Genomic DNA, 19,814 nt, shown 5'->3' with positions numbered 1-19,814 from the left:
ACAAAGTCTAGTCATATTTATAAACATACTTAAAATACATCAATTTTCTCATGTTTTTTTCAATGATATCTTTTTAATATTTCAGTTCTGTTTGTAAATACTTTTAATGACATTTGTTCAAAAAACATATGAAATTTACGCAAACGTGGTTGTTGACTACATCAAAAATCTTGTTATTGTATGCCAGCATCAGAAAATGTAAGAGGGTTGATAATGGAATCATACTTTCCGTCTGACAGAGTCATTGAACTGCATAGGAACATATGTTTTATTAAAAGGAGGCTCCTTGTACAAAAGCCTTAACTATTCATACAAGAATTTTGTAGGTATTGCCCTTTTTCTAAATGTGTCAAACTTAAGTGAGCACTATCTACTGCTTTGTCGCTTTTGATACATACACTTTATGATTTTCCTCTAAATCTAACATATTAATCATACCAAACAAATGCTTTCAGGCAGTGGTGTTTTGGAAAGGGGGAGGGTCAGGCTATTGCAGGCGGTTTTAAAAGGCTGTGCTCATGCTGACTTTATGGGATAAACGCTTCCCTTTTAGAATCAAAGGATATGGCTAAATTTCCATGAATCTAATCACACGACCCTCGTATTTTAGCCCGATCTCCCACAGAAGCTAGACGACCCGTATCTTTATAGCGTTCACCGGGCTTTTCTGTGTACGTTATATCTGCCTAACGAAACACTTAATTGAAAGTTCCCAAAACTGGCATCATGATTTTAGTTGAACTCAAAACGGAGTTATAAGAAATATAAACGTGTAATATATTGCAATGAATATTAATAATCTCATGCGTGATACATTTCAAAAGATACGAAATATATAATTAAACAGGTCTCAAAATGTCTAACCATTTACGTAACAACAACGTTTTGAAGACCCCTAACAAGAAAAGGAAAAACATACTTACAGGTATATTAGGTATTGAGGGAGTCTTGAGGCATTACTTATTTATTAAGATATAGTTGTGATAACCAAGAAGTTCCATTTCATGAAACATATATCGCTGGTTGGCAGTATTATATTTTTGACTATTAAATTTATTACAAGAATAATTAATAAAGAACAGCACTATATTCGTACAAGTAGCACAACTTGTTCGAACTTCTTCTCAGTTGTTGGTTAACTTCAGGCTAAGTTCAGGAATAAACATAATATGCTTTATCGTTTTTAAGAAACAAATATTTTTAACATGTTATTGAAATGCAATTCCTAGTATTGCGTGACGATTTGAAATATGTTTAATATGTAAACAAATAACAGAGACTTTCATATCGCGGATACTCAACACAAGTTTCGAAAAAACTCGAATCGCCATTTCCATCCAATCTATCACCATGTGCCTTCTAATTTCAATATCACATGGTACCTTTTTGCACCAATGAGTCGATATATGAAATATATATAGTGGAGCTATCCTACTCACCCCGGCGTCGGCGTTAGCGTCAGAGTTAGCGTTAGCATGAGCGTGCAAATGTTTAAGTGTTCGTACTAACCCAAACATGTCCCTTGACATATTGCTTTAATATTTTGCATACTTCTTAACCAACATGACCTCAATCTATAAACAAGAGCAGACAACTGTTTCAAGCATTTTGTAAGAATTATGGCCCTTTTTCACTTAGAATATGCATATTATTGATAAATCTATATTAAAGTTTGCGTACCACCTCAAATATTATAAATGTCCCTTGACATATTGCTTTCATTTATTTCAAACTTCTTTACCAACACGACCGCATTCTATAAACAAGAGCAGACAACTGTATCAAGCATTTTGTAAGAATTATGGCCTTTTTCCATTTAGAATACGCATATTATTGATAAATCTATGTTAAAGTTTGCGTACCACCTCAAATATTGTCAATGTCCCTTGACATAATGCTTTCATATTTTGCAAACTTCTTAACCAACATGACCCCAATCTATAAAGAAGAGCAGACAACTGTATCAAGCATTTTGTAACAATTATGGCCTTTTTTTGTATTAGTAACTGAATATTTTGTTAAATTTTGTGTTTAGATCCACTTGACTTCTAAAGTATCAAAGCTATTGCTTTCAAATATTTGCTTACTATCATGAGGGTACTGTACCTGCCAAGTTCAATTTGACCTTGACCTTTGAATGACCTTGACTCTCAAGGTGAAGAGTAAATTTTAGTTAAATTGCCATAACTTCTTTATTTATGATAAGATTTTATTAATACTTTGACAAAACAAACTTACCCGAATACCACAATGCATTCCATCCAAACAATACCCCACGCCCCAACCGAGAATCCCTGCCCCCCTCCCCCTCCCCCAATTTTATTTTTCCTTTTTTTATTTTTGAAAGATCATCTAATAAATGACCACACCCCACATTAAACCCCCTTTCAACCCCCCCGCCCTACCCCCAAACGAAAAATTAGTTTTTTTTCCTTTTTATAATTTTTGAAAGATCGCCTAATAAATGACTACACCCCACATTAACCCCCCCCCACCCCCCGCCCTCTCAACCCCCCACCCAACCCATTTTTTTGTATTTCTTTCAAACATGGTTTAAAAAACAACAACAAATATTTATTTACTTTATTTTTTGAAGGACCGTCCAAACTTCCAACCCAAGCTGTTGCTATCAAACTTGAAATAAAATGTTATTACTTTGTTTTATGTCTTTACAAATGTTCAATACATTGTGGAAAATATACCTAACTATTACCTTGACCTTATTGAATAATTTGAACAATTACCCCATGATGGCTTACGTTATACTGTCAAGCACTCAATTAGTCGAGCGCGCTGTCCTCTGACAGCTCTTGTTGTAATTACTCTGTGCCCGTTTTATTGTGTCTTCTGTTTATGATATAAGTGTTCTTTGTTCGCACTAAACAGTCTATATATTATAAAAGCATTGAAGAGAGCAACGAAGACAATTTAGCTGATTAAAAAAAGAACATTTTTGATTAGACGTTGAGGACATGACATACTGACTAGTTGTTTAATGGAATAAGCATTCAAAAATCAGTTTTGAAATCTAAAAGCAGCAAGCTGTATTTGTTATATGGTAGACAGACAAGATATAGAACATCATCACATGCTACTTCGTTGGTTTTAAAATAAATATGTCTTAAACAATGATACATGTCAATATAGAAACAATGTGAAGAGCTTGAGGTGTATTCATATCTGCCACCACATTAGTTTAGCCTATTTGATCGGTTGAACTCATTGTATCTGTTGGCATTCATTCTCCAGGTCACTTCATGTGGATACAGGTTCACTCGGGGACTGCTTTTGTCAAGTTGGCTCATCTGCAAACCAACAACCGAGTCGTTAAACTAACATAAATAAATGATTCAATACTTAAGTGAGTGAGTGAGTTAAGGAATGAGTGAGTGTGCGAGCAAGAGTTAGTTTCAATTAATATGGTCACCTCTTCCTGTGTGAGACTCCAACCCGCACTCGCTCCCATGTTATCCTCGAGCTGACGGACAGATGTGGCGCCGATAATAACAGATGACACTTGTGGTTTCTGTAGCAACCATCGCAGCGCCACTTGTGCAACAGTTTTACCTGAAATATCAATAAGGTTCGTGGTAGAATATATGAATCTTCATACAATTAGGCGAACAGTGAATACTATGGTTAGTGTTGAATACAGATAAGTTGATTAAGCGAGACTTATACAACATACACCATGAGTCAGTGTGAGTTTGGAAGGTCTACGTGCCTAGCAAATAAGCTTATGTATGTTAAACACTTTCAAACATAACTCATTTCACAGTCAACCAAATATATATTACCATGATTATCTGCTGCCTTCTTCATGACGTCCATAAGGTTCCAGAATCCATCATCATCTCGTAACTTGCTCCAAGCTGGCATAGCTTGCATAGCCTTTCCCTCGTCCGTGTGAATGAAACCGATCCGACTGCTTGTAGGGTCTGGGGTTTCCTCTCTCTTGAACTTCCCAGATAAAACACCCCTGCAACAACCACGAAAGCAATAGCATTCATTTTGGACAGACGATGGTACGTTTAGATGAAAAGAGTTTCACTAGCTCATAAAACACGAGTAAGGGATATCAAGCCCACTTTGTCATACCCTTTGAGCGGCGACCATGGTAAGATGCCAATACCCTCGTTCTCGCACACCATGAACTCTTCAAATTCAGATTGTCGACACAGAAGATTATACTGTTGCTGAAATGGATATAATTTGTGTCAACTTTAAATCTGTTTCAGAAATACTAATATTGTTTAAAAAACATTTGGCATGAAATAGCTATCCTTTGAAAGTAAAATACCTGTAACGATACACATTTGTTGAGACCCATGCTGTAAAATACATGTAAAGATACACATTTGTTGATACCCACGCTGTAAAATACCTGTAAAGATACACATTTGTTAAGACCCATGTGGTAAAATACGTGTAAAGATACACATTTGTTAAGACCCATGCGGTAAACTACCTGTAAAGATACACATTTGTTGAGACCCATGCTGTCAATCCTATCCACGATCTTCTGCATTTGCCACCCACAGACATTACTGGCTCCATAGTAACGTATCTTTCCACAACGAATCAGGTCATCAAACGTCCTCAGCGTCTCTTCAATAGGTGTCGCGTTGTCCCAGATATGAGACTGCAAATAAACACGGAAGGCAGAGGTAGCGTAAACAAACATGCTGAAAAATGTACCTTGTGGACTTTTAATATTTTCGATTGTATTTACATTTACTTAAATTGTTTATTGTTTCATGTTTATAATATAGGTTTGGAAACAATTTCAACTAACCTTGACCATAATTAAATATTTAAATGCCATGTAAAAACAATTTATTTGTTATATAATAAAAGATAACATGTTCGCGTAATGTTAAATATTTTGTGAACGTTCTTAAACTGCAAGCTCTACAAACTTAGATGAACAAACAAACTTGTAAAATGGAAAGTTGCAATCTAACCATACCGTCATATCATTCGCATTGGAATCGGATTATTTCGCCGAATAAAGTATCATTTTTTATAAAATTAAAAAATTCGAGACCGAAAACATCATTTGCAATTATCAAGGGCGATGGACTAATGTACAACAATGTGACGCAAAAACAGCTATCCCTGAACTGATAGACGTCAACGCAATGAAATTGACATGGTAGCGGTCTATATAGTGTTTTATAGAGGTATGTGTATTAGTTGTGACATGGTAGAGGTCTATGTAGTGTTTCCATCTTGATAGAGGTCTCTGTAGTAGTTGTGACATGGTAGCGGTCTTTGTAATGTGTCTATCCTGATTGCGATCTGCTTAGTAGTTGTGACATGGTAGCGGTATAAATAGTGTTCTTATCCTGATAGGGGTATGTGTTGTAGTTGTGACATGGTAACGGTTTATATAGTGTTTCTATCTTGATAGAGATCTCTGTAGTAATTGTGACATGGTAGCGGTCTTTGTAATGTGTCCATCCTGATAGCGGTCTGTGTAGTATTTGTGACTTGGTAACGGTCGATGTAGTGCTTATATCTTGATAGAGGTTCGAGTAGTATTTGTGACATGGTAGCGGTCTATGTAGTGTTTCTATCCTGATAGGGGTCTGTGTAGTATTTGTGACCTGCTAGCGGTCTATGTAGTGTGTCTATCCTGATAAGGATCTGTGTAGTATTTGTGACCTGGTAGCGGTCTATGTAGTGTGTCTATCCTGATAGCGTACTGTGTAGTAGTTGTGACCTAGAAGCGGTCTATGTAGCATGTCTATTCTGATAGGGATCTGTGTAGTATTTGTAACATGGTAGCGGTCTATGTAGTGTGTCTATCTTGGTAGAGATCTGTGTAGTTTTTGTGACATGGTAGCGGTCTATGTAGTGTTTCTATCCTGATAGGGATCAGTGTAGTATTTGTGACCTGGTAGCGGTCTTTGTAGCATGTCTTTCTTGATTGAGGTATGTGTAGTATTTGTGGCATGGTAGCGGTCTATGTAGTGTTTCTATCCTGATAGGATCTGTGTAGTATTTGTGACCTGCTAGCGGTCTATGTAGCATGTCTATTCTGATAGAGATCTGTGTAGTATTTGTGACCTGGTAGCGGTCTATGTAGTGTGCCTATCTTGGTAGAGATCTGTGTAGTATTTGTGACCTGGTAGCGGTCTATGTAGTGTTTCTATCCTGATAGGGATCTTTGTAGTATTTGTGACCTGGTAGCGGTCTTTGTCGTGTGTCTATTTTTATAGAGATCTGAGTCGTAATTTTTACATGGTAGCGGTCTATGTAGTGTTTCTATCCTGATAGGGATCTGTGTAGTATTTGTGACCTGGTAGCGGTCTATGTAGTGTGTCTATCCTGATAGCGTACTGTGTAGAATTTGTGACCTGGTAGCGGTCTATGAAGCATGTCTATTCTGATAGGGATCTGTGTAGTATTTGTGACATGGTAGCGGTCTATGTAGTGTGTCTATCCTGATAAGGATCTGTGTAGTATTTGTGACCTGGTAGCGGTCTATGTAGTGTTTCTATCCTGATAGGGGACCTGTGTAGTATTTGTGACCTGGTAGCGGTCTTCGTAGCATGTCTTTCTTGATTGAGGTATGTGTAGTATTTGTGACCTGGTAGCGGTCTATGTAGTGTGTCTATTCTGATAGGGATCTGTGTAGTATTTGTGACCTGGCAGCGGTCTTTGTAGTGTGTCAATTCTGATAGAGATCTGTGTAGTATTTGTGACCTGGTAGCCGTCTATGTAGTGTGTCTATCTTGGTAGAGATCTTTGTTGTATTTGTGACCTGGTAGCGGTCTATGTAGCATGTCTATTCTGATAGAGATCTGTATCGTATTTTTTACATGGTAGCGGTCTATGTAGTGTTTCTATCCTGATAGGGATCTGTGTAGTATTTGTGACCTGGTAGCGGTCTATGTAGTGTGTCTATTTTGATAGAGATCTGTGTAGTATTTGTGACCTGATAGCGGTCTATGTAGTGTGTCTATCTTGGTAGAGATCTGTGTAGTATTTGTGACCTGGTAGCGGTCTTTGTAGCATATCTGTCTTGGTAGAATTCTGTGTCGTATTTTTGTCATGGTAGCGGTCTGTGTAGTGTTTCTATTCTGATAGGGATCTGTGTAGTATTTGTGACCTGGTAGCGGTCTATGTAGTGTGTCTATCATGGTAGAGATCTTTGTAGTATTTGTGACCTGGTAGCGGTCCTTGTAGCATATCTGTCTTGGTAGAGATCTGTGTCGTATTTTTGACATGGTAGCGGTATTTGTAGTGGTTCTATCCTGAAAGGATCTGTGTAGTATTTGTGACATGGTAGCGGTTTATGTACTGTTTCTATCCAGATAGGGATCTGTGTAGTATTTGTGACCTGGTAGCGGTTTTTGTAGTGTGTCTATTCTGATATGGATTTGTGTCGTATTTGTGACATGGTAGCGGTCTTTGTAGTGATATCCTGATAGGGATTTGTGTAGTATTTGTGACCTGGTATAGGTCTATTTGGTGTTTCCGATCTGCTGGAGGTCAACGTAGTGTGGCTTTTATTTGTCTGACCGGGTAAAGGTTACTTCAGTATGTCTGTCATTGTAGATATCAAAACAGTGTATCAGACATGGTAGTTTGATAGATATCATTAGAATGCCATCGACCCAGTGAAGGTCTTTTAGTGTATCTGTCATGCTAGAGTTTCATTAAGTGTGTGTGATCGGGTAGAGTAAACCCGTGTATGGTGTGGCTGGAGGAGGCCTTTGTATTGCATCTGACTTTGAAGAGGTTTAGTTATAGTTTCTGATTTGAAAGGTCTATACAGTTTGTTTGTCCTGGCGGAGGTCTATTTGGAATGTCCAACTTGTTAGGTTTCTGTGTATTTTAAAGTATAGTGTGGCTGACCGTGTATAGGTATATGTAGTGGCGTGGCTTACTCAGTAGATGCCTATGTAAATTGTTGCACTTGGCGAAATTCTATGTACTTAGTCTGACCTTGGTGAGGTCTTTGAAGTAAGTCTTATCAGGAAGATTATTTGTAAACTTATTTAGTTTAGCTCGATTGCATCGAGGCCAAGTCTGTTTCCAAAGAAGACTCAGTATTTGATTTCTTTTGGGGAGATCTTAAACAGGCATTCACAGGGAAGATCAAAACCGTAACCACCCGGTCGCTAGGCGGATCCAATGTCCACTACGCCACGGCAACCTTTAAAGAAGTATGGATGAGGTCCCGAAAGTTTTTTCTAACATGTTGGAGCTTTCTGTGTTTGTCTGAATAGGCTATATAGTACGACTAACCTGGTAGAGGTCTATGTAGTGTGTCTGCAGGCGTTCAAGACTTTCCTCGCAGCTCTCGACGATGTGTCGTCTGCTGAGACCCACGCCATTCTCGTGGCTCTTGTCGATCTGGCCCCTAACTTTTGTTGCTACGACAAACCGTTTGCGCACCTGTCTGAAGAACACAACTAATATGTTTACGTTGGATATGATTTTATAATCACTTATACAAAGAAATGAAACCTGGATTATGTTAGTCAAACGACACAGTTACAATTACCCCGAAAGCCATTTTCCTACGATTTTCTCGGATGCACCTTGGCCATACACGTTGGCAGTATCCAGGAAGTTACCACCAAGCTGCGCGTATCTGTCCATGATCTGGAACGCGAGGGCTTCATCCGCTTGAGTGGGAAGGGCATGGTACTGGAAACATCATTGAAACGGAAACAATGGTCTCGGCAATAATAATAAAAAGAAGGAGAAGAAGAATACATACGCTTGGATATATATTCAATATATTGCTGCTTTTCGGGGTCTATTGTATATTTTTATTTTTGATTTGAGCTGTTACCCGTACGATAAATATGTTCATTTATTGCTGTGTTTTCATTAAACCACAGCTGTCGCTATCCAATCAATTAGAACAAGTATTTATTCCGTACACCAAAAGTTATGCATTGATGCATATAACATTCAATCGCTTCTTTATAAAATACCCATGTCCGTATCTTTTTATTTTCTTGACCCATGTATATAGCAACGTGCACAAGGAGATCGAAAGCTATATTTTGCTTTCGAATGGCGACAGCTCTGGTCTGCAGTCGTATTACACCAACACTGTATTAATTCACTACATGGGCTGCGGTTCCTACGTGGCTTTGCAAAATGTTTGAGACCCACTATCTACATAATAGTTTAAAAACTAGAACATCACAGAAAACGACACTTGTGTTGAAATGAAAACTCTTGTACATTTCAATAAGTTACGAAGGTTTTGTTATTGATACACATTAAAGTTGTTGACTTAAAACAGTAAAAGATGTGTAGTTTTGGGTTATATGTTTTGAAAATTAAAGTATACGAAATTGGCAGCTAGTCTTTCATTGAAGAAGTGAGACAAATTCTCTCCTGATAGTTTGCTGAAGTTTTAGTTCCTATATTTTATAAATTATAAATATTGACAATAATATACACTTATTAATACTTAAATTAATTTCAGTGAAAAGTTGAACAAAATACATAATGTTTTTTTGCATTTTGAATGTTTATTGTTGTAGCACAGTAGTAATTGAACCCTACCGTATTTTGTCCAAAGGTCATCGTACCGAGGCACAAGTTAGAAACCCGGACCCCGGATGCACCAAGGAATTTATAATCCATTTTTTTAGGCTAGTTCAGCAGCTCTAACATCTCTCTCCACCGTATTCGGTGGTAAATACAACTGTGAACTAACGTACAAAACATTATCTGTATAAAATAGGACATGCCAGCGTTATCGCGCATTTATCTAGCTTATCAAACGTTCGTCCTCGCATACAAATAGCTGCATCCAACTGAGAAAAAAATGTATGGTTCTAAACGGATTTATCCTTTCTGGCATTGGTCGGATTTCTTCATTATATGCGTTCATTAAGCTAACAACGGCTCGTGCATACACGTTTTTTCAGTATACAGTAAAGCATCAGAGAAATGTTGTTCAACCGCCCACACACCCTCTTTGGGCTACACTAAACCATCAGTTACCTTAAATTTAGTATGATTACAAAAATTACATGTACATACACTTTTTATGGTATATTGCATTATCTATTTGGAATAACGTTGTTTTGTTTTAACATAATTCGCTTACGTGAATAGTTAAATATTTAAATAATGTTAAAAAGGCGGTAAACAGATTTAAACTTTTATTTTTAGACTTTGAAATGAAATACCGTTGAAATATTTTATTGTATTTTAGTAACAGGCGTGACTAATATTTCAGTAACACAAAAGGGTCCACTATATAAAAGTATTGTTAAATGCAGTTAGACGAACGCGTTAACTCTTACAATTGATGGTTTCTATGCAGTTAAAGTACTTAATGAAGGCCCAAATCAACGAAGTAAAAAGATGTGCATAAAATAATAAAATAGAATAATAAAGCAGTCGTCATCCAGGAATTAAAGCAGTCGTCATCCAGGAATTAAAGCAGTCGTCATCCAGGAATTAAAGCAGTCGTCATCCAGGAATTAAAGCCGCATCGCAGGTGAGATCTTTCTAAGCTTGTTAAGAAAGATCTTGCCATTTCTTCGTATTTACCGTTGTATGGCGATGACAAAAGCTTAAATCATTTTATGAAACGTCGTGATTTATGTTTCGTCCTGTTTTGCATAGTATTTTGATCACTTACCTTAAATAAAAGCTTAGAGTGGGTTCATAAGAACTTTTCTCCTGCTTATGTTTGTGATTTGTGGACAGCTCATTTATGATTTCAAATTTTCGATACTACATAAATACTCAGCTGCTATATTCACATGCATATGTTGTTGCAGCTACTACTATGTTAATTAAAGTATTTGAATTTTTATAATTATTGGAAGAAAACCTTCATATTTTTCTTTAGATGTTTTGAGCATTTCTTACTAAGTTTGTTACTTTATAGTACTATTTTTTGTGTCACAGAGTGTTATTTCTAAAATAAGATATCTTATACTTCACGATAGTAAGAATACCTCTATTAATATCCCATATTGACAACGAAGCACAGGCTAACTTCAAATAGAATCATATCTTCAATCAACGATGCCGCACTATGTAATGTACTATCTGCTTGCTCTCCCCTTAATAACAAAAGCACTGTTCTTTTTTATCGTTGTATTTTCGTATCCAAGTTTGTACTGCAAAGTGTATAGTATTATGACTTAATAACACCAGAAGTACGATGTTGATTATTTAAAAGTATTCTTATAATGAAAGCTCACCCCTTCAACAACTAATAATCATATTACTGTAAAAGATACATATAATAAACTTAATGAGTGGGATGTAAACATCTATTTTATGAATAACCATTCGTGATGGGTATATAAATTAGCTATAATCTATATGAATGTTTAATGTACATCTTCATATTTTATAAGGTATACATTTTCAATATGCAAGCAATGTTTGGGCACATATATAATATATCAGTATAAAATATATGTAATAAACAAATTCCATTAATGATAACACATGTATCGAGGCATAACAATATGACTAATTGTCATCAATAAAAAAACATATTTCACAACAAAAAACAATCACACATTCTCGACGTGAATTCATTGAAATCAGCAGCAACATTGCATATTGAAAGCAATCTACTTTATCAGCAGTGCAACCCATTAGGTATATCCTGTTTCAAGTCATTCAATGCACTACCGTTATAGTTTAGCTTGACACAAATAAATGTTACACTCACATCGCATTGTTATTTACAGCACATTATGGAACTCATTTATCTCAGGAATACACTTGTTTTGTTTGACAAGCCTTTCAGATCTTGTTGAGATGCCCGAATTTATGAATTTTTGTTCGCATGGAAAGGAAAGAATTAGCATATGTGTTTGTATTGTGATTATTTGACAGATGTTTTCTGTCTTGATGACTGATTTTGCTTAAATTTCGCAATGTTAATTTTGCTTATTAAATCCACGGGTTTATTACCTTTAGTATCAGTTCTTCTCTTTTAAAAGTAATGACAGATTGTGTGAGTCGACCTTGCAACAATTGTGCAGGCGATAATCTTATATATTACAATGGAGTATTTATGAACCCCATACTTGCAATATAGAGATCAGACTTGGATTTTTTTCCTTGATTAAAATGCGTTTGGCTGTTTTGACAATACATTCAGCCAAATCATTTGATTATGCTCTAGTGAGAGAAAGGGTTTGCATTTATAATTCCAATTTTTAACAAAGTCATACAATGCTTGTGATGTATATTTACATCCTTTATCTCTGAAGAATACATCTGATACACCAACTTGGCAAAATGTGTACGCAGTTTCAGAATGATAGTTTGCGAATGTGCGGTCGGTAGCCAGTCTATCTCAAAATGCCTCTGTAAGAGTCGATTATAAAAAGATTATCTTTCTCATCATGATGAAATATGGCCGCTGTGGACAAATTGACATAGTCTTATTGATATTTTCTTACAACTCAGTGCATTATCTATAATTTCCCTTACCATTGTAGGCGATAAGTATTTTGCCATGCGGACTCTTTTGTCTACAGCTATAAATGACAACAGTAACTGCTTTTGCCTTTTTCTGCACGTGACTGCTTTTGAATCAAAATTATTTGCCCCCGATTTATCACATAATTGCCTGTTAGCCACTAATATTTGTTATTGAAAAATCCAATTATGGAGTTTTGACAGTCATTCTTTGTTTCCGCCCATTTTTTTCACAATAAGCCAAAATCGATAAGAGCGCGAAGTCACGTGACTCGCAGAATTGCAGAACGAGGCAGAACGCGTAGCCATTTCTAATAGTGCCACGCAAAGCTCCATCTTATTTCAACCCTGCACTCTTTTGAACATTCGGCGACGTTATGATATTATAAATACAAGACATTTCCAGATTTAGTTGTAATATACACTTCCCATTTTAAGTGTTAAGGCATTAGATTAATGTTTTTGATGTATGTACTTGCTTTTATTTAATTGTTTGCACACATAACTCTTCGTTTGAGCATTTGTTCGCGCTGTTTATCAAATATCTATCAATAATCTTGTCTATTGATAGATCTGTGGTTGTATTGCGCCTTTGTTTAGCACAAACTCATTATCTCGTTTTCTCTGTGCCGAAAAATACTAAATAACAACAGGGTGTCATTAACCACATGTGCAAGATGTCCGGTCATTTAAGACAATTTTTGATACCCCATGTCTTCTCGTGGTGTATTGCTTAGTCATTCGTAGGACTTATTTGACGCCAAATACACAAATTTAATTAAAGTAATTTGTCCCAACAGATTGTCAGAAACTGAATACTGTATATATATTAACCAGTTTACTGGTAATCATAATAATAATTTAAATGTCGGCCATTCGTTCCAACAGACAATCGTTCCTACCCTAAATTTGACACAAGATGATATTCGTTCCTACGTTTTTAGACAGCCCGGGTATTGGTTCTTTCATTTTTGCTATCCTGGATATTTGTATCACATTTCGTCCAAATTTATTTTATACGAACGAATATCTGGTCTGTCCGGGTTGTCAAAATAACGCAGGAACGAATGACCGGGTAGTCAAAACAACGTTGGAACGAATGTTCGCCTTGTCAAAATTTGCGTAGCGATTTTCCATGGGAACGAATGTCCAGAAACCCAATAAAGTGCTTAATACCTACACATTTTTTTTTAATTTGATACTTAGCATTTAAAGTATTTAGCAGGTCCCAGTAAAATAAAACTCCGTCATTACGTAGTAATATGCGTTATTGTGTACGGAACAACATAATTTAAAGAAGTTTTTTCGCTGACCACAGGGAGTTAGATAATGTTTCAGAAAAATTCAAACAATAGAGGTTGTTTATATAAATGACAGAAATGTATCATTCACAATCAAGTGTCAAGAGATATCAATATACGAACATAAACAGCTCAGTTTACACATGGTTATTTTTTCACTTTATATATGATTGCTTAAATATTCACTGTTAAAGAAAAAAAATATTCAACTTAAAAGAAAATTAAAATCAAATTAAAATAGTGTCATGTACTTCGCCTTTTATAGTGCTTTATCTTATGGTTGATTCAACACACCTCTTACACTTTCGCTCGTCCATGAAAACTTTTCAAGAAAAACGCCGAAACACCCATACCTTTGAGAATTATACTTATATAATACTATGTATTTTATTATACGGCGTATTTTTATCTTTGTTATCTGCAATTATCGATGTTTAATCTCTAGACCACCTTTACTCTGATGTTAATGGGTAACTCGTATTTTTATGAAGATGAAATAAAATATATATAAATGTACGCAAATGGTACTAACTATTATGTCGCTGAATTATTATTGAGGTATAAGAATGTTTATATTACTTATCAATATATTGACTAAACACATGTCTGTATGCATAGGTTTTACGTTATTGGAAACGAGGTCAGTGCGCATCAATATTCCAAATATAAATAATCCCAAAGAACTGGTATATAATCATCGATATTCTCCACCAAACAAAGATGCACGTTCAGCCCGTTCTAAAATTCGACGCGTCACGTGATATTTAAAAATTGCAGCAGTGGTAGTATTGTGAAACTGGTCAATTCGTCTCCATAGTTTTTTTTTCGAGTTTGCATTTGTTAGTCAGGATTTGTGTAAAGTCTAAACTTCTTCAGTCTGTGCGAAGTTGTAAGTAAAACCCATAATATTCATCAGCGTATGACGCATTGGTTGTTAAGAAAGTAGGTCGCTGATGGGGATTTGTTTCCAAGCCTACATTTGACCCAATTGGCGTATGTTTATCATGTGTAACATTCTCAGCAAACGTGGTGGTACTGAAGACAGCGTTTTTCATGATGGCTACAATTTGCTTACGAGTGAACTATTACCGCGTGCCAATCTACATTCTGATTAAACCTTTTTCGGCTTAACACTGTTGCCCATTCCAATATCGTACATTCAATGCTTGCATATAAGCTCTGTATAGGGGTTATTGTCTAGCTTGCGGAGGTCTTAGGTTTGCCGTCTTACAAAAGTGGTTGCATCAACACCCTCTGTTCCTAAATCGCATTCAAGTGTAGCCTGTTTCTTATTGTCAACGTACCTGACTTCTGCGTTGCTTCGTATTTCATTTTGATACTAAAAGCGTCATTGTGTAGCTGATCGAAACCCCAATCCGTTTTTTTTAATAAAGCAAATACAATGTAATATGCTCGCATTGTAGACAACGAGTTTTACATTTGGGAAGGTTATTCCCACCGAGGAGAATTGTTTCTAGTTCTGTCTTGGATTTTTGATACATCAAAGGCGTAATTGTTCTGATCTTCAAAGTCATTGTCTGTACTGACATGACCGAACAATGGCACTTCTTTCACGTCAATCAGACGTTTATCATGATAGAAACGTACCCCGTTTTCAAGCACAGCAATTAGATTACTATAATGCTCAATCTTTGCATTTTTCCAAATCGAATATCGTCAACAAAAAATAATACCCATTTAAGAGCCCCAAATATCTCGTCAACGGAAATAAAAAAAATGCATTAAATGTAACTCAGACCAAATGGTAAACGTAAGTACCTTGATCGTCCAAACCCTGTACTGAACGGCGTAGGGTAATAGGCAATTGTGTCCAATTTAATTGCCCGATAAGGGTGTAACAAATGGTACGCTTGCGTAGTTTGTAAGAGTGTGAGCAGTTATGTTTTCCCAAAGTGTGCGTTTGAAAATCCGCGGGTGTTGCATGGTTTGCGGCTATGATGCGTAATGCCACGGTCACTATGCGGTAGCGCTAATAGCCTCCCTATGTACTTCTTCTTACGCCCTGGTTTCGAGAATGACGCGACGTCATTTGATGTCTTAAATTATATCGACTTTAAGTGCTCTTGAATGTGCTCGTTCGACTAAGCTATTTGCAAGGTTTTTTCTAGTGAAAGCGGTGTACGTTTGTTTAGCATTTTGTCCCTGATCGTCGAAAAATTCATACCAAAGACAATTAAATCTCTGATCCAATTAAACGAAGCCTAGTAACAAGCTGATGGATTCATAAACCTTCGTTCTGTCCTATTTGACAATCAAACTCTAAAAAGCTCAATATTGATTTGGTTTTTGATTGTATATGAGAGGACAACTGTGAAAAATTTCAACATTTCTAAATGTCTTATTTACTCACTTTGCCAAGTTACAAGTGTGTCTCTGCCTTTCTCACCAGTCACCAAAAATATAGTTGAAATGCCAGCAAGCTCCATGATTATAAATGTCCAGCATTAAATATCACAATAGTAATAATTTTCCATAATCAATTTTATTTTGATACCATGTAATACCGTTTCTTGATCCATGTGTAGAGATTTAATTGTAATACAAATGTATAGAGACAAATGATTTTATAACAACACAAGTTTGATGTTTTATATTTAAAAGTATACTTATGAAAGCTAAACTCTACAACGTCTTAAAGCTATATTCATCTTAACAACCCATCTTCTAAACTGAATGTATGGGTTCTCTGCATCTACTTTATAAATGACCACTGGGTATGTAAGATAAATATGGTACGTATTTATGTTTCTGAACCATAGAGCAAAAACACAGTAACAAAGCTATGTGTAGCTTTATTTAAAAAATGTGAAAATCATGTTAGTAACAAAAGTTATGCAACAATAACATCACCAGAAAAATCACAACAAAGACAATTGCAATAATGTGTGCAGTATTATTTGTGAAAAACAATAATGTTTTACAATTAAATATATTGAATAAAAACATTACAATGCTGTCTCATTGATTTAATCAAATATATTTTCATCGTGATTAAAATCCTCATATACCGCGTGAACTCAGATGTTAAACGATGCTTGAAATGACACTTAAAATATATCGATGTATATTCACATTTAATGTTTAGCTATGACCTTCATCTTGAAGGTTGTAAAGTGGTTCGAATATGCGACATGTCGTATCATATACGACTACATCAACTTAAGATATTTATTATCTTAAATTGCAAGCAAAATAACATAAAATCTCATTTAAGTTTGTCTGAATTTTTTGAAATAGCAAAACCCTAAATATGTATTGTTCGTAGCAAAACCAAACAAGGATGGCATTAAATAGACAAAGGCATGAAAATTTATATTAAATTGATTGTTTTAGAATAAAATAATATATATTGGCCGAATAATTAGATTATGGAGCCCATAAATAAGAAACCCTAATATTGGTTATTCACGTTCACAAAGTAATGCATGACTTTGTCATAAAAAGCAGCAACGCTATTATAGAAACTTATTTCGAAGCTTATTTTTGGAAACGAATATTAAAGAAAATCATTTCGCTTTTTTGAATATGTATAACCGATTCAACATTTCTTTTATGGCTGATGCCAGATTAAATATCAAAGTCATTTTTTCACTTATGCTATAAATATTTAACTAGTTGTTTTGATAACCTTTATACAAAACGAATGCGTTTAAATCTGTAATCGTATTTGGAAACTCTATAATCAAATTACGCCAACATAAAAGTTGAATGCTTAAAGACTAAGAGGATAATATTTTTATTCGTTAAGAAAACCTATCATTGACACATAAACTTCGATTTTAATATAACTGAAAATGCTTGATTAAAATTAACTAAAACATAAGAAAACGGCTTAATTCGAGTAGTGGTCTATGTTTTACTTTTGCAACTTCAGCGTTGCCCAAACAGGACGGTGTGACAATAAAAATATCTGCTTATCATCTCAATACATGTGTCATCTTCTGACGTAGAGAGAATGCCAATTTCAATATCCATCAAATAAGTGAACTAAACGGAAGTCCTTCAATACTTCTTGATCGCGTATTCTGATAATCGATTATTGACAGTCTAATGTGATTAAATGTAAATATTTGATATCAGAATGACCATTCAACGAACTTGCTCTTTGCTCTTAAGGTAAACTATTCACTTCCACGATTATTCCACGAACGAATGCGTCGTTTTTAACAATAATGAAGAGCACTGTGTGTCGATGCAAAAATACTAACTATTGTTTCATTCATTGGTCCGGGACATTTGAGCTGCTGACAGAGATTAAAAGGGAAGTTGACCGTGGTTGTGGAGCTGTCTCAACGAATCAAAAGTGTCGGACACAGCGTTGGCTATCAGGTCTTGCTCTTCAGACTATCTTTACACTTGACCTGAAATACTCTGAGATAGCATTTATTCAACAATCCGTCATAATTCAACAAAACGACTGATGTGAAGCGGATCTAAAGGTCAACATTTGCACAGCTTGATGCACAGTGTATTCGGAAAAGGACTTGCAAAAACTCAGAGAGCGATTAAATTTGCATACATTATCAGTTAACATTATCTTGCAATACCGCATTAAAATAGTACGACACTATTATTACAACACCACATGTCATCATATTTAGAACAAATCTAGTTTACGGGGAATTCCGTGTTTTAGAGGCAGACATGTTGACACAAAACGGATGTTGTTTAATATCGAACCTATGCAATTGGTATTTTAAAATCATTGGTCTGTCACGTTTAACTTTACCATAGTATACCTATATAAAGATCAAACCTTGTCACCATAATCATACTTCAACAAGAATTGCTTTGAAAATGGTAGTTTATTAATTATATGAAATTTTAAAGGGGATATTCATCCTATAATAACCTGCATATCTGTATAACATTAAACTTAAATAGATTTAGACGCATGTACTATGAAAACAAAAATAATGCACAATAAGTTATAATGTGTTGTTGTTTCATTCCTGTCATGAATGTGTATTTACCGTGATACGCATTAACAAACAATACTATATATATATATATTGTAGCGTTGTTGATAAAAAATGTATGCAACGTAACGGCCTGTTTATTTTAATTATTAAACGTATTATGATCATATTTTTATTTAACGACTTTATGAACTGTGCATTTACTATTTATCTGTTACTTGTTCTGATAAGTATTATTTATTGTATTGTTTCAGTGTTATCGAACGAATACACTGCTGTCCGCAGTGCTTCTGGCTTGCGTGGTTTCCGGTTTTCCACATGGTAGTACAGAGTGGGCAACACAAGAACGCAACAATAAAAACACAACGAGAATCAACTCATCACGTGTGCTATCCTCAATGTTTCACGATCGCTTCGAGCTATCAACTGGACTTTACGATGTTAACAGAGGAACACATCTGCATGTTGATGCCAAGGGTCGGACGAAGCGTAGCAGTGAATGCAGAGGTTTGCGAACGCGTGCCTTGTGTCCATGGAAATACGAAACAGTGGTTGACAGAACGTACGTTCCTAGCAGGTTGAGAATCGTTAAGTGTGAGTCAAGTACGGTACAAATACCGAATTCCATTATTCAGTGCGAGGAAGTATACACGCTGCAGCATGTGAGGATTCATGATTGCGTCGGCGATGAGGACAGCTGTGAGCGGGATATCCAGATTCCTGTCGGCTGCGTCGCTGCGCGCCCGTGTGTTGTACCCGCCTATGAGTAGAGGGAATCTCTATTGAAACACATATTTTGACCTAACAATTCCGGTCGATGTTAAAAAATGACAGCAGTACGCTTTACGTGTTTTTTGTTGCTATATAGGTGGGAGCCCCACCATTTACCACGACTTTCGGTTCTATATTACACTGTAACGGTGATGATTTCAACGAGCATTTACACGATAAGAGTTGGCACTGTACTGTCGCATTGATTAACTACATTGAACTAAAGGGTTCTGTCCCATGATATCATTTACAACATTGAAAAGTATCTGTGTGCTAGGATCAAAGTGTGTTACCGGTATATTTCGTATAAAGCATTACGTTTGCTATCATATTTTATGTTTTATTGAGCACGCGCTCGACA

General features: G+C 35.8%; 1 protein-coding gene across 1 annotated transcript; it reads right to left on the bottom strand.

Moving 5' to 3' along the window:
- Positions 1-2,569: 2,569 nt before the first annotated feature.
- On the bottom strand, positions 2,570-9,689 carry LOC127839689 (1-deoxyxylulose-5-phosphate synthase YajO-like). Its single transcript, XM_052368076.1, has 8 exons — positions 9,541-9,689; positions 8,519-8,664; positions 8,260-8,413; positions 4,469-4,642; positions 4,099-4,196; positions 3,798-3,979; positions 3,428-3,567; positions 2,570-3,305 (listed from the first exon to the last, which is right to left on the bottom strand). The coding sequence occupies exons 1-8, from the start codon at positions 9,619-9,621 to the stop codon at positions 3,192-3,194; spliced, it is 1,089 nt and encodes a 362-aa protein (XP_052224036.1). The 5' UTR covers positions 9,622-9,689; the 3' UTR covers positions 2,570-3,191.
- Positions 9,690-19,814: the final 10,125 nt, after the last annotated feature.

Source organism: Dreissena polymorpha, chromosome 1, assembly GCF_020536995.1.
Source record: "Dreissena polymorpha isolate Duluth1 chromosome 1, UMN_Dpol_1.0, whole genome shotgun sequence".
Taxonomy (NCBI): domain Eukaryota; kingdom Metazoa; phylum Mollusca; class Bivalvia; order Myida; family Dreissenidae; genus Dreissena; species Dreissena polymorpha.
The sequence above is the reverse complement of the archived record's forward strand: the minus strand, read 5'-3'. Positions and strand labels throughout refer to the sequence as shown.